The sequence below is a fragment of the Oncorhynchus mykiss genome, chromosome 6 (genome assembly GCF_013265735.2).
Source record: "Oncorhynchus mykiss isolate Arlee chromosome 6, USDA_OmykA_1.1, whole genome shotgun sequence".
NCBI classification, from domain to species: domain Eukaryota; kingdom Metazoa; phylum Chordata; class Actinopteri; order Salmoniformes; family Salmonidae; genus Oncorhynchus; species Oncorhynchus mykiss.
In genome coordinates this window covers 94,444,314-94,467,317 of record NC_048570.1, presented here as the reverse complement: position 1 = coordinate 94,467,317, position 23,004 = coordinate 94,444,314, and the positions used below count along the sequence as shown (strand labels likewise).

The 23,004-nt window shown below is 48.1% G+C and overlaps 1 protein-coding gene across 1 annotated transcript in view; it reads left to right on the top strand.

Moving 5' to 3' along the window:
- Positions 1 to 23,004, top strand: part of LOC110525058 (probable E3 ubiquitin-protein ligase HERC1) — a 241,985-nt gene that overhangs the window by 99,520 nt on the left and 119,461 nt on the right. Inside the window, exons 39-47 of the mRNA XM_036981638.1 lie at positions 3,378 to 3,603; positions 4,495 to 4,676; positions 7,291 to 7,454; positions 12,161 to 12,842; positions 14,753 to 15,035; positions 15,864 to 16,062; positions 16,166 to 16,332; positions 17,053 to 17,175; positions 21,790 to 22,030. Of these exons, the coding sequence (XP_036837533.1) occupies positions 3,378 to 3,603; positions 4,495 to 4,676; positions 7,291 to 7,454; positions 12,161 to 12,842; positions 14,753 to 15,035; positions 15,864 to 16,062; positions 16,166 to 16,332; positions 17,053 to 17,175; positions 21,790 to 22,030 (2,267 nt within the window). The remainder of the gene's footprint in view (positions 1 to 3,377; positions 3,604 to 4,494; positions 4,677 to 7,290; positions 7,455 to 12,160; positions 12,843 to 14,752; positions 15,036 to 15,863; positions 16,063 to 16,165; positions 16,333 to 17,052; positions 17,176 to 21,789; positions 22,031 to 23,004) is intronic.

Genomic DNA, 23,004 nt, shown 5'->3' with positions numbered 1-23,004 from the left:
TAAGGTCTGTTCAAGCTACTCGTCAGATTGTTCTATCTTGCCATTGTTAGTTCGGTCTTTATTACCTTACGCCTGTCATGTTTTTAAGTTATTCAATAACAACTTGTAACTTCACGAGAACTCAGTTGGATAAAGTGATTGTTTGATGATGAAGTTGAGGATGAGCAGGAGTAATCAGGTACCCCAAACAGACATCAAAACTCTCATCTTCAACCAGAGATCACAGTTGTTTTCAAATACTATAAAACTGTTTGGTGGAATGTGCTTTGTGGCAAGTGACATTTTACCTCCCCATTGAAAAGCAAGAAAGAAAAAAAAAGAATTGTCTTAAAATTATTTTGGAATAATTACGTCCCGTCTATTTTCAGCTTGTGCTACTTCGGGAACTGCTTGTGCGGCCCCTCGAGTGGCGCTGCGGCTTGGTACGATTCCCGGGCTGTATCACAACCGGGTGTGATTGAGAGTCCCATAGGGTGTGGCGCACAATTGGCCCGGCGTCGTCCAGGTTAGGGTTTGGCCTTTTGGTAGGCCGTCATTGTAAATAAGAATTTGTTCTTAACTGACTTGCCTAGTTAAATAAAGGTAACCCACCTAAACATAGACACGTTAGTTAGCCTAGCCTATAACCCACCTAAACATAGACACGTTAGTTAGCCTAGCCTATAACCCACCTAAACATAGACACGTTAGTTAGCCTAGCCTATAACCCACCTAAACATAGACACGTTAGTTAGCCTAGCCTATAACCCACCTAAACATAGACACGTTAGTTAGCCTAGCCTATAACCCGCCTAAACATAGACAAGTTAGTTAGCCTATAACCCACCTAAACATAGACAGGTTAGTTAGCCTAGCCTATAATCCACCTAAACATAGACACGTTAGTTAGCCTAGCCTATAACCCATCTAAACATAGACAAGTTAGTTAGCCTATAACCCATCTAAACATAGACAAGTTAGTTAGCCTAGCCTATAACCCACCTAAACATAGACAGGTTAGTTAGCCTAGCCTATAATCCACCTAAACATAGACAGGTTAGTTAGCCTATAACCCACCTAAACATAGACAGGTTAGTTAGCCTAGCCTATAACCCACCTAAACATAGACAGGTTAGTTAGCCTAGCCTATAACCCACCTAAACATAAACAATAACCGTTAAAATACACAATAACATGAGTTTGTTAAAGACAGAGCGTATTGGCATCAGAATCGTTAAGCCTGAGGCCTTCTCACCAAACAGATGGTCTTGATTCATCAACATGCGCCGTTCCATGTGGAATCATCCATCCATTTAGAAAATATCAGACAACATCCTGAATAAACTACATCCGACGTCTGTGAATCAAAAAGAAGATAAATCAGGGTTACAAACCAACCATTTTTCTTTCTTTCTATTTCCCCCCCCAACTGGCCAAATTGCAGCTGTTTCTCTGTCTCCGGGTGAAGATATGTGTCTCACTGCTCCCTAACTCTCTGTCTCCGGGTGAAGATATGTGTCTCACTGCTCCCTAACTCTCTGTCTCCGGGTGAAGATATGTGTCTCACTGCTCCCTAACTCTCTGTCTCCGGGTGTAGATATGTGTCTCACTGCTCCCTAACTCTCTGTCTCCGGGTGAAGATATGTGTCTCACTGCTCCTTAACTCTCTGTCTCCGGGGTGAAGATATGTGTCTCACTGCTCCCTAACTCTCTGTCTCCGGGTGTAGATATGTGTCTCACTGCTCCCTAACTATCTGTCTCCGGGTGTCGATATGTGTCTCACTGCTCCCTAACTCTCTGTCTCCGGGTGTAGATATGTGTCTCACTGCTCCCTAACTCTCTGTCTCCGGGTGTAGATATGTGTCTCACTGCTCCCTAACTCTCTGTCTCCGGGTGTAGATATGTGTCTCACTGCTCCCTAACTCTCTGTCTCCGGGTGTAGATATGTGTCTCACTGCTCCCTAACTCTCTGTCTCCGGGTGTAGATATATGTCTCACTGCTCCCTAACTCTCTGTCTCCGGGTGAAGATATATGTCTCACTGCTCCTTAACTCTCTGTCTCCGGGTGAAGATATGTGTCTCACTGCTCCTTAACTCTCTGTCTCCGGGTGAAGATATGTGTCTCACTGCTCCCTAACTCTCTGTCTCCGGGTGTAGATATGTGTCTCACTGCTCCCTAACTCTCTGTCTCCGGGTGAAGATATGTGTCTCACTGCTCCCTAACTCTCTGTCTCCGGGGTGAAGATATGTGTCTCACTGCTCCCTAACTCTCTGTCTCCGGGTGAAGATATGTGTCTCACTGCTCCCTAACTCTCTGTCTCCGGGTGAAGATATGTGTCTCACTGCTCCCTAACTCTCTGTCTCCGGGGTGAAGATATGTGTCTCACTGCTCCCTAACTCTCTGTCTCCGGGTGAAGATATGTGTCTCACTGCTCCCTAACTCTCTGTCTCCGGGTGAAGATATGTGTCTCACTGCTCCCTAACTCTCTGTCTCCGGGGTGTAGATATGTGTCTCACTGCTCCCTAACTCTCTGTCTCCGGGGTGAAGATATGTGTCTCACTGCTCCCTAACTCTCTGTCTCCGGGGTGAAGATATGTGTCTCACTGCTCCCTAACTCTCTGTCTCCGGGTGAAGATATGTGTCTCACTGCTCCCTAACTCTCTGTCTCTGGGTGTAGATATGTGTCTCACTGCTCCCTAACTCTCTGTCTCCGGGTGAAGATATGTGTCTCACTGCTCCCTAACTCTCTGTCTCCGGGGTGAAGATATGTGTCTCACTGCTCCCTAACTCTCTGTCTCCGGGGTGAAGATATGTGTCTCACTGCTCCCTAACTCTCTGTCTCCGGGGTGAAGATATATGTCTCACTGCTCCCTAACTCTCTGTCTCCGGGTGAAGATATGTGTCTCACTGCTCCCTAACTCTCTGTCTCCGGGTGTAGATATGTGTCTCACTGCTCCCTAACTCTCTGTCTCCGGGTGTAGATATGTGTCTCACTGCTCCCTAACTCTCTGTCTCCGGGTGTAGATATGTGTCTCACTGCTCCCTAACTCTCTGTCTCCGGGTGAAGATATGTGTCTCACTGCTCCCTAACTCTCTGTCTCCGGGTGAAGATATGTGTCTCACTGCTCCCTAACTCTCTGTCTCCGGGTGAAGATATGTGTCTCACTGCTCCCTAACTCTCTGTCTCCGGGTGAAGATCTGTGTCTCACTGCTCCCTAACTCTCTGTCTCCGGGTGTGTCTCACTGCTCCCTAACTCTCTGTCTCCGGGTGTAGATATGTGTCTCACTGCTCCCTAACTCTCTGTCTCCGGGTGTAGATATGTGTCTCACTGCTCCCTAACTCTCTGTCTCCGGGGTGAAGATATGTGTCTCACTGCTCCCTAACTCTCTGTTCTAGGTGAAGATCTGTGATATGCAGATGCGGGGTACCCCTCGTGACCTCCTGCCCGGTGATCCTATCTGCAGCCCTGTGGCCACAGTCCTGGCCGAGGCCACCACACAGCTCATCAGGATCCTGCACCGCACGGACCACTGGACACACTGCATCAACAAGATCATGATGGAGAGGCTACACAAAATCAAACCCTGCTTCAGAGACTCAGCCAACGGTACTGGAGGAGGAGGTGAGAGGAGAGGAGGGGAGGGGGGGCGAGAAGGGAGGAGGGGAGGGGAGAGAGAGGGGAAAGGAGAGGAGAGGAGAGGAGAGGGGAGGAGAGAGGAGAGGAGGAGAGGGGGGAGAGGGGAGGGGGGGTGAGGAGGGGAGGGTAGGAGAGGAGAGGGGAGAAGAGGAGAGGAGGGGAGAGGAGGGGGGAGAGGAGAGGAGGAGACAAGGGGAGAAGAGAGGAGGAGACTAGAGGGGGGAGAGGAGAGGAGGAGACAAGGGGAGAGGAGAGGGGTGAGAGGAGATGAGGAGACAAGGGGAGAGGAGAGGGGGAGAGAAGAGTAGAGGAGGTGAGAGGACAGAGAAGAGAGGTTGAGGAGAGGTGAGAGGACATTAGAGAAGGGAGGTTGAGGAGAGGAGAGAGGAGGTGAGAGGACATTAGAGAAGGGAGGTTGAGGAGAGGAGAGAAGGTGAGAGGACATTAGAGAAGGGAGGTTGAGGAGAGGAGGTGAGAGGACATTAGAGAAGGGAGTTTGAGGAGAAGAGAGGAGGTGAGAGGACATTAGAGAAGGGAGGTTGAGGAGAGGAGGTGAGAGGACATTAGAGAAGGGAGGTTGAGGAGAGGAGAGAAGGTGAGAGGACATTAGAGAAGGGAGGTTGAGGAGAGGAGGTGAGAGGACATTAGAGAAGGGAGTTTGAGGAGACATAGGAGGAGGCTTCTGTTGCTCATTGGATAACGTTAGGGCTTGTATTGCTCATTGGATAAAGTTAGGGCTTGTGTTGCTTCATTTGAATTTCCTGACTTTTCCACATGTTGACCAGCCTGATTTAAACATAATTTCTGTGAGTTAATATTAAAAGCCCCACAGTCAGCACCATCACATGTACAGTAACACATCATGTGACACATCAGGTCAGAGGTTAAAGAAGAGTCGTTCGGTGCAGAGCAGAGAGGAGCATGACGCCCAGAGGGACTCGTCCAGGGACCCCCAGAGAGGGGAGGAGGAGAGGGGCCGGCCGGGACACGGGAGCCGCCAGGGGCATGGAGGTCTGGGGGAACTCTCTGACCACCACCTCAGGACCCTCTGTACAGAGGTCTGTCTATCTATTGACTGAGCTTTTGTTGTGATTACCAGTCTTTATTAGCCTGGGTACCATTCTGTTTCTGATATTATTCCACAATGTTTTTGGCATGATTGTGGAATGTTAGCACAAACATACTGGTACCCAGGCTAATAGTTTATAATTTATTTGAAAGAAACACTTGCCAACACCTTGACACACCACACCTTGACAACCAACACCTTGACAACCAACACCTTGACACCACACCTTGACACACCACACCTTGACAACCAACACCTTGACAACCAACACCTTGACACCACACCTTGACACACCACACCTTGACACACAACACCTTGACACACCACACCCTGACACCCCACACCTTGACACACAACACCTTGACACACCACACCTTGACACACCACACCTTGACACACCACACCTTGACACCACACCTTGACAACCCACACCTTGACACACCACACATTGACACACCACACCTTGACACACCACACCTTGACACCACACCTTGACACACCACACCTTGACACACCACACCTTGACACACCACACCTTGACACACCACACCTTGACACACCACACCTTGACACACCACACCTTGACACCCCACACCTTGACACACCACACCTTGACACCACACCTTGACACACCACACCTTGACACACCACACCTTGACACCCCACACCTTAACACACCACACCTTGACACAATACACCTTGACACACCACACCTTGACACAACACACCTTGACACACCACACCTTGACACACCACACCTTGACACCCCACACCTTGACACACCACACCTTGACACACCACACCTTGACACACCACACCTTGACACACCACACCTTGACACACCACACCTTGACACCACACCTTGACACACCACACCTTGACACACCACACCTTGACACAACACACCTTGACACACCACACCTTGACACACCACACCTTGACACCCCACACCTTGACACACCACACCTTGACACAACACACCTTGACACACCACACCTTGACACAACACACCTTGACACACCACACCTTGACACACCACACCTTGACACACCACACCTTGACACACCACACCTTGACACAACACACCTTGACACACCACACCTTGACACAACACACCTTGACACACCACACCTTGACACACCACACCTTGACACACCACACCTTGACACACCACACCTTGACACACCACACCTTGACACACCACACCTTGACACCCCACACCTTGACAACCCACACCTTGACACCACACCTTGACACACCACACCTTGACACACCACACCTTGACACACCACACCTTGACAACCCACACCTTGACACCACACCTTGACACACCACACCTTGACACACCACACCTTGACACACCACACCTTGACAACCCACACCTTGACACACCACACCTTGACACACCACACCTTGACACACCACACCTTGACACACCACACCTTGACAACCCACACCTTGACAACCCACACCTTGACACACCACACCTTGACACACCACACCTTGACACACCACACCTTGACACACCACACCTTGACAACCCACACCTTGACACACCACACCTTGACACACCACACCTTGACACACCACACCTTGACACACCACACCTTGACAACCCACACCTTGACAACCCACACCTTGACACACCACACCTTGACACACCACACCTTGACACACCACACCTTAACACACCACACCTTGACACACCACACCTTGATACACCACACCTTGACACCACACCTTGACACCACACCTTGACAACACCTTGACACAACACACCTTGACAACCCACACCTTGACACCACACCTTGACACACCACACCTTGACAACCCACACCTTGACACCACACCTTGACACACCACACCTTGACACACCACACCTTGACACACCACACCTTGACTCCACACCTTGACACACCACACCTTGACACACCACACCTTGACACACCACACCTTGATACACCACACCTTGACACCACACCTTGACACCACACCTTGACAACACCTTGACACAACACACCTTGACAACCCACACCTTGACACCACACCTTGACACACCACACCTTGACACACCACACCTTGACAACCCACACCTTGACACCACACCTTCACACCACACCTTGACAACACCTTGACACAACACACCTTGACAACCCACACCTTGACACCACACCTTGACACCACACCTTGACACCACACCTTGACACACCACACCTTGACACACCACACCTTGACACACCACACCTTGACACACCACACCTTGACACACCACACCTTGACACACCACACCTTGACACACCACACCTTGACACAACACACCTTGACACAACACACCTTGACACACCACACCTTGACACACCACACCTTGACACACCACACCTTGACAGCACCGCACCATGACAACAGAGGCAGCTCTTATGTTGCAGTTCAAACTAAATAAACTACAGTATGTGATGTAACATCAGGATATTTATATTGGTAATAACTGTGTAATTTACATGTCATATTTCTAAGTAGTGTGTGAACTACTTGTGAACTGGAGCAGCAGTTGCTATTTCAGAGGTCGCGGTCTGTCCTAAAGGCCTTCCGTGTTGAACTCTTAGGTGTGGCCTGTGCTGGCGGTGATGGGGGGTGCCGACGCAGGGCTGCGCGTTGGGGGGCGCTGTGTTCACAAACAGACCGGTCGGCATGCTACTCTCCTGGGCGTGGTGAAGGAGGGGAGCACCTCAGCCAAGGTGCAGTGGGACGAGGCTGAGATCACCATCAGGTATTAACATTATGGTTGACCCTGCAGGTCCTGGTACCCTGGTCCCAGATCTGTTTGTGCTCTCTTGTCTGATGGAATTCTCATGGCTTGACAATGACAAGGGAATAGGCAGAATCTGATCTGAGAACAGACTAAGGTATTGGTAGGAACTAATCTGAGACCAGGTTAAGGTCTTGAGAGAAACTGATCTGAGAACAGACTAAGGTATTGGTAGAAACTGATCTGAGAACAGGCTAAGGTCTTGATAGAAACGGATCTGAGAACAGGCTAAAGTCTTAATAGAAACGGATCTGAGAACAGGCAGGCTAAGGTCTTGATAGAAACTGATCTGAGAACAGGCTAAGGTCTTGATAGAAACTGATCTGAGACCAGGCTAAGGTCTTGATAGAAACTGATCTGAGACCAGGCTAAGATCTTGATAGAAACTGATCTGAGACCAGGCTAAGGTCTTGATAGAAACTGATCTGAGACCAGGCTAAGATCTTGATAGAAACTGATCTGAGAACAGGCTAAGGTCTTGATAGAAACTGATCTGAGAACAGGCTACGGTCTTGAGAGAAGCAAAGCGTATTATTAGGGCTGGCACAATTATAGCATAATCTTTTCACAAACAATTATGGACAATAACCATGATCTCCCCCCCCCCCCCCCCCCCCCTTCAAAAATAACCGTCATAATCGTCTGAATAAATATCTACACAGGCTGATAGATAGTATCTACACTGGCTGATGGATAGTATCTACACTGGCTGATAGTATCTACACTGGCTGATAGATATACACTGGCTGATAGTATCTACACTGGCTGATAGATAGTATCTACACTGGCTGATAGATAGTATCTACACTGGCTGATAGATAGTATCTACACAGGCTGATAGATAGTATCTACACTGGCTGATAGATATACACTGGCTGATAGTATCTACACTGGCTGATAGATAGTATCTACACTGGCTGATAGATATACACTGGCTGATAGTATATACACTGGCTGATAGATAGTATCTACACTGGCTGATAGTATCTACACAGGCTGATAGATAGTATCTACACTGGCTGATAGATATACACTGGCTGATAGTATCTACACTGGCTGATAGTATCTACACTGGCTGATAGATAGTATCTACACTGGCTGATAGATAGTATCTACACTGGCTGATAGATAGTATCTACACTGGCTGATAGTATCTACACTGGCTGATAGATATACACTGGCTGATAGATATACACTGGCTGATAGTATCTACACTGACTGATAGTATCTACACTGGCTGATAGATAGTATCTACACTGGCTGATAGTATCTACACTGGCTGATAGATATACACTGGCTGATAGATAGATAGATACTATCTACACTGGCTGATAGATAGATAGATACTATCTACACTGGCTGATAAAAAGATACTATCTACACTGGCTGATAGATAGATACTGTCTACACTGGCTGATAGATAGCTACTATCTACACTGGCTGATAGATAGTATCTACAATGGCTGACAGATAGTATCTACACTGGCTGATAGATATACACTGGCTGATAGATGTAATCTACACTGGCTGATAGATATGCACTGGCTGACAGATATACATACACTGGCTATAGATATACACTGGCTGATAGATGCTATCTACACTGGCTGATAGATGCTATCTACACTGGCTGATAGATGATATCTACACTGGCTGATAGATAGTATCTACACTGGCTGATAGATAGTATCTACACTGGCTGATAGATAGTATCTACACTGGCTGATAGATAGTATTTACACTGGCTGATGGATAGTATCTACACTGGCTGATAGATAGTATCTACACTGGCTGATAGATAGTATCTACACTGGCTGATAGATAGTATCTACACTGGCTGATAGATAGTATCTACACTGGCTGATAGATATACACTGGCTGATAGTATCTACACTGGCTGATAGATAGTATCTACACTGGCTGATAGTATCTACACAGGCTGATAGATAGTATATACACTGGCTGATAGATATACACTGGCTGATAGTATCTACACTGACTGATAGATAGTATCTACACTGGCTGATAGTATCTACACTGGCTGATAGATAGTATCTACACTGGCTGATAGTATCTACACTGGCTGATATATATACACTGGCTGATAGTATCTACACTGACTGATAGTATCTACACAGGCTGATAGATAGTATCTACACTGGCTGATAGATAGTATCTACACTGGCTGATAGATAGTATCTACACTGGCTGATAGTATCTACACTGGCTGATAGATAGTATCTACACTGGCTGATAGATATACACTGGCTGATAGTATATACACTGGCTGATAGTATCTACACTGACTGATAGTATCTACACTGGCTGATAGATAGTATCTACACTGGCTGATAGTATCTACACTGGCTGATAGATATACACTGGCTGATAGATAGATAGATACTATCTACACTGGCTGATAGATAGATAGATACTATCTACACTGGCTGATAGATAGATACTATCTACACTGGCTGATAGATAGATACTGTCTACACTGGCTGATAGATAGATACTATCTACACTGGCTGATAGATAGATACTATCTACACTGGCTGATAGATAGATACTATCTACACTGGCTGATGGATACTATCTACAATGGCTGACAGATAGTATCTACACTGGCTGATAGATATACACTGGCTGATAGATGTAATCTACACTGGCTGATAGATATACACAGGCTATAGATATACACTGGCTGATAGATGCTATCTACACTGGCTGATAGATGCTATCTACACTGGCTGATAGATGATATCTACACTGGCTGATAGATAGTATCTACACTGGCTGATAGATAGTATCTACACTGGCTGATAGATAGTATCTACACTGGCTGATAGATAGTATCTACACTGCCTGATAGATAGTATCTACACTGGCTGATAGATAGTATTTACACTGGCTGATGGATAGTATCTACACTGGCTGATAGATAGTATCTACACTGGCTGATATATAATATCTACACTGGCTGACAGATGGTATCTACAGATTGTATCTACACTGGCTGATAGATATACACTGGCTGATAGATATAATCTACACTGGCTGATAGATATACACTGGCTGACAGATATACACTGGCTATAGATATACACTGGCTGATAGATCCTATCTACACTGGCTGATAGATAGTATCTACACTGGCTGATGGATATAATCTACACTGGCTGATAGATATACACTGGCTGATGGATAGTATCTACACTGGCTGATGGATATACACTGACTGATAGATAGTATCTACACTGGCTGATAGATATACACTGGCTGATAGATAGTACCTACACTGGCTGATAGATAGTATCTACACTGGCTGATAGTATCTACACTGGCTGATAGATAGTATCTACACTGGCTGATAGTATCTACACTGGCTGATAGATATACACTGGCTGATAGATAATATCTACACTGTCTGTATTGACTGGCTATGTTCACATCAATATGCTGTAAACCTCCATAACCCAGCTCTGTTTCAGTACTTTCCTCCATAACCACCCACCCCACCATGCTTCTAGCCACCCTCATCCACTACCGTTAATACCTCCTGTATAGTCATCCATTATCCTCCCAAGGACTTATCCACCATCATCCATATCCCGTACGTAACCTATTGACTCGTTCATTTACTGGTCCCTTCTCTGCATGGTACCATTGTACCGCCAGCCCTCCTCCACCCATCCACCTAGCCTGGTCCCAGATCTGTTAATGCAAGGCAAACTCCTGAGGTGTCATTGTTGTCATGCTAAACATTGACGTGACAAATCCATAAGGAGATGGCAAGAGAGTAGAAACAGACTGGCACCCAGGCCAGACTACAATCCCTCCCCCAGACTACCATCCCTCCCTCCCCCAGACTACCATCCATCTATCCCCCAGACTACCATCCATCCCCCAGACTACCATCCATCCCTCCCCCAGACTACCATCCATCCCTCCCCCAGACTACCATCCCTCCCTCCCCCAGACTACCATCCCTCCCTCCCCCAGACTACCATCCATCCCCCAGACTACCATCCCTCCCTCCCCCAGACTACCATCCATCCCTCCCCCAGACTACCATCCATCCCCCAGACTACCATCCATCCCTCCCCCAGACTACCATCCATCCCTCCCTGAGACTACCATCCCTCCCCCAGACTACCATCCCTCCCCCAGACTACCATCCATCCCCCAGACTACCATCCATCCCCCAGACTACCATCCATCCCCCAGACTACCATCCATCCCTCCCCCAGACTACCATCCATCCCTCCCCCAGACTACCATCCCTCCCCCAGACTACCATCCATCCCCCAGACTACCATCCATCCCTCCCCCAGACTACCATCCATCCCTCCCCGAGACTACCATCCCTCCCTCCCCCAGACTACCATCCCTCCCCCAGACTACCATCCCTCCCTCCCCCAGACTACCATCCATCCATCCTCCAGACTACCATCCCTCCCCCAGACTACCATCCATCCCTCCCCCAGACTACCATCCCTCCCCCAGAATACCATCCATCCCCCAGACTACCATCCATCCCCCAGAATACCATCCATCCCCCAGACTACCATCCATCCTCCACTCTACCATGTCTTCCTCTCTTCCTCTCCTTCTCTCCTTACTCTGTGTTTCCTTTGTGTTCCTCCTCCTCTGGTTCTTGGTTAAAGCTTCCCATCTTTCTGGTCGCCTAGTGACACTCCCCTGTACAACCTGGAGCCCTGCGAGCCGCTGCCCTTTGACGTGGCACGCTTCCGAGGCCTCACCGCATCCCTGCTCCTCGACCTCACCTATCTCACCTCCATCCACGAGGACGCTGGGAAGCTGAGCGCCCGGCGCCACGAGAAGCGGCACCGTAGCAGCGGAGGCCACGATACGACGACGGCGACGACGACCGCCACGACAAACGATGACTTCAACAACAAAACTGGTGAGACGGAGCAGAGCCACCAACACAGGGTCTCCCCAGACCCCAAAGACACTACAACAACAACGGGGACCGTCACCACGACGACAACCTCTGATCTGAGGGTGTCACACAGCCTGGACGAGGTCAAAGCCCACGCGGTGCCCAACTCGAAATCAGAGAGCGAGATCTCCTCCTGCGCCTTGGACTCCCAACACCAGGCTGGAGGAGGACCAGAGACCCTCTCCCCTGCTCCTCAGACCCCCCAGGAGGGCAACAGGAAGAAGGGCCACGAGGGCCGAGGCCACGATGGCTCTCCCTCCTCAGGGGCCAGTCAGTCTGAGATCCATGCGGTGCAGCTGTCCTACCTCTACCTGGGGGCCATGAAGGCCCTCAGCACGCTGCTCTCCTGCTCCAAGTATGTTGAGCTGCTGCTCATACCCAAGGTTAGTAATCTGTCATCAGGGTTGTGGGTTCGAATCCCGCATTGCTCTCACATCATATAGTACCTCTCAGAGAAATGCGGAAAATGTCTCTGGCCCCAAGTATACTGAATATGTGTTTAGTCAATCAAAGTGTCTGCTATTGGCCCACTCTGTAATAGGTCCAGATTCAATTACAGTGTCTGCTAATGGCCCACTCTGTAATAGATCCAGGTTCAATCAAGGTGTCTGCTATTGGCCCACTCTGTAATAGGTCCAGGTTCAATCAAGGTGTCTGCTAACGGCCCACTCTGTAATAGGTCCAGGTTCAATTAAGGTGTCTGCTATTGGCCCACTCTGTAATAGATCCAGGTTCAATTACAGTGTCTGCTATTGGCCCACTCTGTAATAGATCCAGGTTCAATCAAGGTGTCTGCTATTGGCCCACTCTGTAATAGGTCCAGGTTCAATCAAGGTGTCTGCTAACGGCCCACTCTGTAATAGGTCCAGGTTCAATTAAGGTGTCTGCTATTGGCCCACTCTGTAATAGATCCAGGTTCAATTACAGTGTCTGCTAATGGCCCACTCTGTAATAGGTCCAGGTTCAATCAAGGTGTCTGCTATTGGCCCACTCTGTAATAGGTCCAGGTTCAATCAAGGTGTCTGCTAACGGCCCACTCTGTAATAGGTCCAGGTTCAATCAAGGTGTCTGCTATTGGCCCACTCTGTAATAGGTCCAGGTTCAATCAAAGGTGTCTGCTATTGGCCCACTCTGTAATAGATCCAGGTTCAATTACAGTGTCTGCTAATGGCCCACTCTGTAATAGGTCCAGGTTCAATCAAGGTGTCTGCTATTGGCCCACTCTGTAATAGGTCCAGGTTCAATCAAGGTGTCTGCTAACGGCCCACTCTGTAATAGGTCCAGGTTCAATCAAGGTGTCTGCTATTGGCCCACTCTGTAATAGGTCCAGGTTCAATCAAGGTGTCTGCTAACGGCCCACTCTGTAATAGGTCCAGGTTCAATCAAGGTGTCTGCTATTGGCCCACTCTGTAATAGGTCCAGGTTCAATCAATGTTGTCTGCTATTGGCCCACTCTGTAATAGATCCAGGTTCAATTACAGTGTCTGCTAATGGCCCACTCTGTAATAGGTCCAGGTTCAATTACAGTGTCTGCTATTGGCCCACTCTGTAATAGGTCCAGGTTCAATCAAAGGTGTCTGCTAATGGCCCACTCTGTAATAGATCCAGGTTCAATTACAGTGTCTGCTAATGGCCCACTCTGTAATAGATCCAGGTTCAATTACAGTGTCTGCTAATGGCCCACTCTGTAATAGGTCCAGGTTCAATTACAGTGTCTGCTATTGGCCCACTCTGTAATAGGTCCAGGTTCAATTACAGTGTCTGCTAATGGCCCACTCTGTAATAGGTCCAGGTTCAATTACAGTGTCTGCTAATGGCCCACTCTGTAATAGGTCCAGGTTCAATTACAGTGTCTGCTATTGGCCCACTCTGTAATAGGTCCAGGTTCAATCAAAGGTGTCTGCTATTGGCCCACTCTGTAATAGATCCAGGTTCAATTACAGTGTCTGCTATTGGCCCACTCTGTAATAGATCCAGGTTCAATTACAGTGTCTGCTATTGGCCCACTCTGTAATAGATCCAGGTTCAATCAAGGTGTCTGCTATTGGCCCACTCTGTAATAGGTCCAGGTTCAATCAAGGTGTCTGCTAACGGCCCACTCTGTAATAGGTCCAGGTTCAATCAAGGTGTCTGCTATTGGCCCACTCTGTAATAGGTCCAGGTTCAATTAAAGTGTCTGCTAATGACCCACTCTGTAATAGGTCCATGTTCAATTACAGTGTCTGCTAATGGCCCACTCTGTAATAGGTCCAGGTTCAATTACAGTGTCTGCTAATGGCCCACTCTGTAATAGGTCCAGGCTCAGCCGGAGCCTGCTCCCAGTGGACACAATGCAGACCTGAACGCCGGGTCCACTCCTAGTGGCGCAGCGCCCTCGCCCGTGTGCCAGGAGGAAGTTGAGATGAGGGCGGCACTGCAGTTCCTGATGCGTCACATGGTCAAGCGGGCCGTGATGAGGTCACCCATCAAGCGGGCGTTAGGATTGGCCGATTTGGAGAGGGCTCAGGCCATGATCTATAAATTGGTGGTCAGCGGGCTGCTGGACGAACACTGCAGTGGGGGCAAGTCCAGACCTGGTGAGTAACACTGAGGGAAGTAACATGTTGTTTGTTAGGGAAGGCTTTTCCATCTCTGGCCCTGGACTGGGGTCTTCCTGGGGTCTTCCTGGGGCCCTCCTGGGGTCTTCCTGGGGCCTTCCTGGGGTCTTCCTGGGGTCTTCCTGGGGTTTTCCTGGGGCCCTCCTGGGGCCTTCCTGGGGCCTTCCTGGGGCCCTCCTGGGGTCTTCCTGGGGTTTTCCTGGGGCCTTCCTGGGGCCCTCCTGGGGTCTTCATGGGGTCTTCCTGGGTCCTTCCTGGGGCCCTCCTGGGGTCTTCCTGGGGTCTAAACATATATTGATGTGGTTGACAACACATCCAGGATTACAAGCTAGCTAGCTACTTACCTTGAAGGCTTCTCAGTCGATCTGATGTTGTAACGTGTCAAGAAATTTAAAGAGAAAAAAAACTCTGTACTAACTCTGTTCTAACTCTGTAACTCTGTTCTAACTCTGTTCTATCTCTGTACTAACTCTGTTCTAACTCTGATCTAACTCTGATCTAACTCTGATCTAACTCTGATCTAACTCTGTAACTCTGTTCTAACTCTGTTCTAACTCTGTAACTCTGTACTAACTCTGTTCTAACTCTGTTCTAACTCTGTTCTAACTCTGTACTAACTCTGTACTAACTCTGATCTAACTCTGTTCTAACTCTGTTCTAACTCTGTTCTAACTCTACTAATTCTGTTCTAATTCTGTACTAACTCTGTTCTAACTCTGTTCTAACTCTGTACTAACTCTGTACTAACTCTGTTCTAACCCTGTAACTCTGTACTAAGTGTGTGTGGTCTCTCTTCCGGTGTGTTAGCTGACCCAGAGTGTGAGGAGGGTGTGCAGGGAGAGCAGCAGGCTCAGACCCCCATCACCACCAGCCCCTCTGCCTCCAGCACCACCTCCTTCATGAGCTCCTCTCTGGAGGACACGACCACAGCCACTACACCTGTTACTGACACAGAGACCGTCCCTGCCTCGGAGTCCCCTGGGGTCATGCCTCTTAGCCTGCTCAGGTAAATAGAACCTCTATATACACACACACACACACACACACACACACACACACACACACACTGTGGATACCTTTTAAAGTCAAGCCATGTCTCGTCTTCACAGGCAGATGTTCTCAAGCTACCCAACCACCACTCTGCTGCCAACGCGTCGTGCCCAGACGCCCCCGGTGTCTTCTCTCCCCACGTCTCCCTCTGATGAGGTGGGCCGGAGACAGAGCCTCTCCTCCCCTGAGACCCAGACCTCCAGACCAGCCAACAGGACAGGGACATGTATGTACTACACACATAGACACAGAGCCTCTCCTCCCCTGAGACCCAGACCTCCAGACCAGCCAACAGGACCGGGACATGTATGTACTACACACATAGACACAGAGCCTCTCCTCCCCTGAGACCCAGACCTCCAGACCAGCCAACAGGACAGGGACATGTATGTACTACACACACACACACACACACACACACACACACACACACACACACATATATAGACACAGAGCCTCTCCTCCCCTGAGACCCAGACCTCCAGACCATGGTAACATCCTGTTTGTCTCTGTATGTGATGGTAACATCCTGTTTGTCTCTGTATGTGATGGTAAAATCCTGTTTGTCTCTCTATGTGATGGTAACATCCTGTTTGTCTCTGTATGTGATGGTAACATCCAGTTTGTCTCTGTATGTGATGGTAACATCCTGTTGGTCTCTGTATGTGATGGTAACATCCTGTTTGTCTCTGTATGTGATGGTAACATCCTGTTTGTCTCTGTATGTGATGGTAACATCCTGTTTGTCTCTGTATGTGATGGTAACGTCCTGTTTGTCTCTGTATGTGATGGTAACATCCTGTTTGTCTCTGTATGTGATGGTAACATCCTGTTTGTCTCTGTATGTGATGGTAACATCCTGTTTGTCTCTGTATGTGATGGTAACATCCTGTTTGTCTCTGTATGTGATGGTAACTTCCTGTCCTCTAATTATTGTCCTCTCTAGCCCTGTCGGACCCCAGCAGCAGACTGTCCACCTCCCCTCCCCCCCCGGCCATCGCTGTGCCCCTCCTGGAGATGGGCTTCTCTCTGAGGCAGATCACCAAGGCTCTGGAGGCTACAGGGACAGGTACAGACTTCACTCACTATACACTACCTCATACCAAGACTACAGGTACAGACTTCACTACATTACCTTATACCAAGACTACAGGTACAGACTTCACTACATTACCTCATACCAAGACTACAGGTACAGACTTCACTACACTACCTCATACCAAGACTACAGGTACAGACTTCACTACATTACCTCATACCAAGACTACAGGTACAGACTTCACTACACTACCTCATACCAAGACTACAGGTACAGACTTCACTACACTACCTCATACCAAGACTACAGGTACAGACTTCACTACATTACCTCATACCAAGACTACAGGTACAGACTTCACTACACTACCTCATACCAAGACTACAGGTACAGACTTCACTATACATTACCTCATACCAAGACTACAGGTACAGACTTCACTATACACTACCTCATACCAAGACTACAGGTACAGACTTCACTATACACTACCTCATACCAAGACTACAGGTACAGACTTCACTATACATTATCTCATACCAAGACTACAGGTACAGACTTCACTATACACTACCTCATACCAAGACTACAGGTACAGACTTCACTATACACTACCTCATACCAAGACTACAGGTACAGACTTCACTATACACTACCTCATACCAAGACTACAGGTACAGACTTCACTATACACTACCTCATACCAAGACTACAGGTACAGACTTCACTATACACTACCTCATACCAAGACTACAGGTACAGACTTCTCTATACACTACCTCATACCAAGACTACAGGTACAGACTTCAAGTCAAATGTTATTGGTCACATACACATGGTTAGCAGATGTTAATGCGAGTGTAGCGAAATGCTCGTGCTTCTAGTTCCAATGAGTAACAACCAATAAGTACAATAACTACCTAATACACACAAATCTAAGTAAAGAAATGAATAAGAATATGTACATATAAATATATGAATGAGTGATGGTACCGAACGGCATAGGCAAGATGTAGTAGATGGTATAGAGTACAGTATATACATATGAGATGAGTAATGTAGGCTATGGAAACATTATTGAAGTGACTAGTGATCCATTTATTAAAGTGGCCAATGATATCAGGTCTGTATGTTGGCAGCAGCCTCTCTATGTTAGTGATGGCTGTTTGACAGTCTGATGGGACCGCCGAGTGTTGTAGTGTGTAAAAATTGTCTGTCCTGGGTTGTAACACTCACTACCGAGTTCCAAACTGCCTCTGTAAGCAACGACAGCACAAGAACTGTTCGTCGGGAGCTTCATGAAATGGGTTTCCATGGCTGAGCAGCTGCACACAAGCCTAAGATCACCATGTGGGCAATGCCAAGCGTCAGGCTGGAGTGGTGTAAAGCTCGCCGCCATTGGACTCTGGAGCAGTGGAAACACGTTCTCTAGAGTGATGAATCACGCTTCACCATCTGGCAGTCCGACTGACAAATCTGGTTTTGGCGGATGACAGGAGAACGCGAACCTGCCCTAATGCATAGTGCCAACTGTAAAGTTTGGTGGAGGAGGAATAATGGTCTGGGGCTGTTTTTCATGGTTCGGACTAGGCTCCTCAGTTCCAGTGAAGGGGAATCTTAATGCTACAGCATACGAGGATATTCTAGACTATTCTGTGCTTCCAACAAGTTTGGGGAAGGCCGTTTCCTGTTTCACCCCCCCCCATGGTAGCCCAACACTCTAACCTCGTGGCTACCTGCTCTCCCCCCACCCCCCCCCCGTTAGCAGCAAAACTGATGTTTATTTCACCAACAGTATGTCATCAGTTCCTATCCCCCCCCCGTTAGCACCAACAGTATGTCATCAGTTCCTATCCCCCCCCCCCGTTAGCACCAACAGTATGTCATCAGTTCCTATCCCCCCCCCCCGTTAGCACCAACAGTATGTCATCAGTTCCTATCCCCCCCCCCCCGTTAGCACCAACAGTATGTCATCAGTTCCTATCCCCCCCCCCCGTTAGCACCAACAGTATGTCATCAGTTCCTATCCCCCCCCCGTTAGCACCAACAGTATGTCATCAGTTCCTATCCCCCCCCCGTTAGCACCAACAGTATGTCATCAGTTCCTATCCCCCCCCCCGTTAGCACCAACAGTATGTCATCAGTTCCTATCCCCCCCCCGTTAGCACCAACAGTATGTCATCAGTTCCTATCCCCCCCCCGTTAGCACCAACAGTATGTCATCAGTTCCTATCCCCCCCCCCCGTTAGCACCAACAGTATGTCATCAGTTCCTATCCCCCCCCCCCCGTTAGCACCAACAGTATGTCATCAGTTCCTATCCCCCCCCGTTAGCACCAACAGTATGTCATCAGTTCCTATCCCCCCCCCGTTAGCACCAACAGTATGTCATCAGTTCCTATCCCCCCCCCCCCCGTTAGCACCAACAGTATGTCATCAGTTCCTATCCCCCCCCCCGTTAGCACCAACAGTATGTCATCAGTTCCTATCCCCCCCCCCCGTTAGCACCAACAGTATGTCATCAGTTCCTATCCCCCCCCCCGTTAGCACCAACAGTATGTCATCAGTTCCTATCCCCCCCCCGTTAGCACCAACAGTATGTCATCAGTTCCTATCCCCCCCCCGTTAGCACCAACAGTATGTCATCAGTTCCTATCCCCCCCCCCCGTTAGCACCAACAGTATGTCATCAGTTCCTATCCCCCCCCCGTTAGCACCAACAGTATGTCATCAGTTCCTATCCCCCCCCCCCGTTAGCACCAACAGTATGTCATCAGTTCCTATCCCCCCCGTTAGCACCAACAGTACGTCATCAGTTCCTATCCCCCCCCCCCCCCCGTTAGCACCAACAGTATGTCATCAGTTCCTATCCCCCCCCCCGTTAGCACCAACAGTATGTCATCAGTTCCTATCCCCCCCCCCCGTTAGCACCAACAGTATGTCATCAGTTCCTATCCCCCCCCCCATTAGCACCAACAGTATGTCATCAGTTCCTATCCCCCCCCCCGTTAGCACCAACAGTATGTCATCAGTTCCTATCCCCCCCCCCCGTTAGCACCAACAGTATGTCATCAGTTCCTATCCCCCCCGTTAGCACCAACAGTATGTCATCAGTTCCTATCCCCCCCCCCCCCGTTAGCACCAACAGTATGTCATCAGTTCCTATCCCCCCCGTTAGCACCAACAGTATGTCATCAGTTCCTATCCCCCCCCCCGTTAGCACCAACAGTATGTCATCAGTTCCTATCCCCCCCGTTAGCACCAACAGTATGTCATCAGTTCCTATCCCCCCCCCGTTAGCACCAACAGTATGTCATCAGTTCCTATCCCCCCCCCGTTAGCACCAACAGTATGTCATCAGTTCCTATCCCCCCCCCCCCGTTAGCACCAACAGTATGTCATCAGTTCCTATCCCCCCCCCCGTTAGCACCAACAGTATGTCATCAGTTCCTATCCCCCCCCCCGTTAGCACCAACAGTATGTCATCAGTTCCTATCCCCCCCCCGTTAGCACCAACAGTATGTCATCAGTTCCTATCCCCCCCCCCCCCGTTAGCACCAACAGTATGTCATCAGTTCCTATCCCCCCCCCCGTTAGCACCAACAGTATGTCATCAGTTCCTATCCCCTCCCCCGTTAGCACCAACAGTATGTCATCAGTTCCTATCCCCCCCCCCGTTAGCACCAACAGTATGTCATCAGTTCCTATCCCCCCCCCCGTTAGCACCAACAGTATGTCATCAGTTCCTATCCCCCCCCGTTAGCACCAACAGTATGTCATCAGTTCCTATCCCCCCCCCCCCGTTAGCACCAACAGTATGTCATCAGTTCCTATCCCCCCCCCGTTAGCACCAACAGTATGTCATCAGTTCCTATCCCCCCCCCCCGTTAGCACCAACAGTATGTCATCAGTTCCTATCCCCTCCCCCGTTAGCACCAACAGTATGTCATCAGTTCCTATCCCCCCCCCCCGTTAGCACCAACAGTATGTCATCAGTTCCTATCCCCCCCCCCCCGTTAGCACCAACAGTATGTCATCAGTTCCTATCCCCCCCCGTTAGCACCAACAGTATGTCATCAGTTCCTATCCCCCCCCCGTTAGCACCAACAGTATGTCATCAGTTCCTATCCCCCCCCCCCCCGTTAGCACCAACAGTATGTCATCAGTTCCTATCCCCCCCCCCGTTAGCACCAACAGTATGTCATCAGTTCCTATCCCCCCCCCCGTTAGCACCAACAGTATGTCATCAGTTCCTATCCCCTCCCCCGTTAGCACCAACAGTATGTCATCAGTTCCTATCCCCCCCCGTTAGCACCAACAGTATGTCATCAGTTCCTATCCCCCCCCCCCCGTTAGCACCAACAGTATGTCATCAGTTCCTATCCCCTCCCGTTAGCACCAACAGTATGTCATCAGTTCCTATCCCCCCCCCCGTTAGCACCAACAGTATGTCATCAGTTCCTATCCCCCCCCCCGTTAGCACCAACAGTATGTCATCAGTTCCTATCCCCTCCCGTTAGCACCAACAGTATGTCATCAGTTCCTATCCCCCCCCCCCGTTAGCACCAACAGTATGTCATCAGTTCCTATCCCCCCCCCCGTTAGCACCAACAGTATGTCATCAGTTCCTATCCCCTCCCCCCCAGGTACTCGTGGCGAGGCCGATGCCCAGAACATCACGGTACTGGCTATGTGGATGATAGAACACCCCGGAACAGAGGAGGACGAGGATGACAGTCACTCTAGAGGACAGGGGTCAGACAGCTCCTCGTGCCCAGGGGCCACAGCCTCGGGAGGGGGTAAGAGTCTGGAGAGGAGCTACCTACACTCCCCTGGAGATATGCCCAACGCTGACTCTGCAGACATGGAGGAGGGCTTCAGCGAGAGGTACAGTAACTGAAGCTGTTGTAGAGGACAGCCCCTCGGGGTCAGATATGCCTGTCTCCAGTCTACTGTTACACATAGTGTCTGCTTAGTAGTACTCCCTGACGAAGGCCATGCAGCCGGAGGTTTTTAAACTTTGTTTCCGTTGAACATGCCATACAAAATAAAGGCATTTTAATGAATTATATGAGGAGTGACTTGGTCCTCTGGTCTTTTTGGTGCTTAGTAGCACTTGGATAAAACTGCTGTAGATTCAGTATTCAACGAACACATGCAGTACAGTATATACAGTATATATGCAGTACAGTACATATGTATTACAGTACAGTATATATATATATATATATATATATATATATATATATATATGTATTACAGTACAGTATATATATATATATATATATATATGTATTACAGTACAGTATATATATATATATATATATATGTATGTATGTACAGTATATATGCAGTACAGTATATATGTATTACAGTACAGTATATATATATATATGTATTACAGTACAGTATATATATATATATGTATTACAGTACAGTATATATATATATATGTATTACAGTACAGTATATATGTATTACAGTACAGTATATATATATATATGTATTACAGTACAGTATATATATATATATATATGTATTACAGTACAGTATATATGTATTACAGTACAGTATATATATATATATGTATTACAGTACAGTATATATGTATTACAGTACAGTATATATATATATATGTATTACAGTACAGTATATATATATATATGTATTACAGTACAGTATATATGTATTACAGTACAGTATATATATATATATGTATTACAGTACAGTATATATATATATATGTATTACAGTACAGTATATATGCAGTACAGTATATATATATATATCAAATCAAATCAAATTTTATTTGTCACATACACATGGTTAGCAGATGTTAATGCGAGTGTAGCGAAATGCTT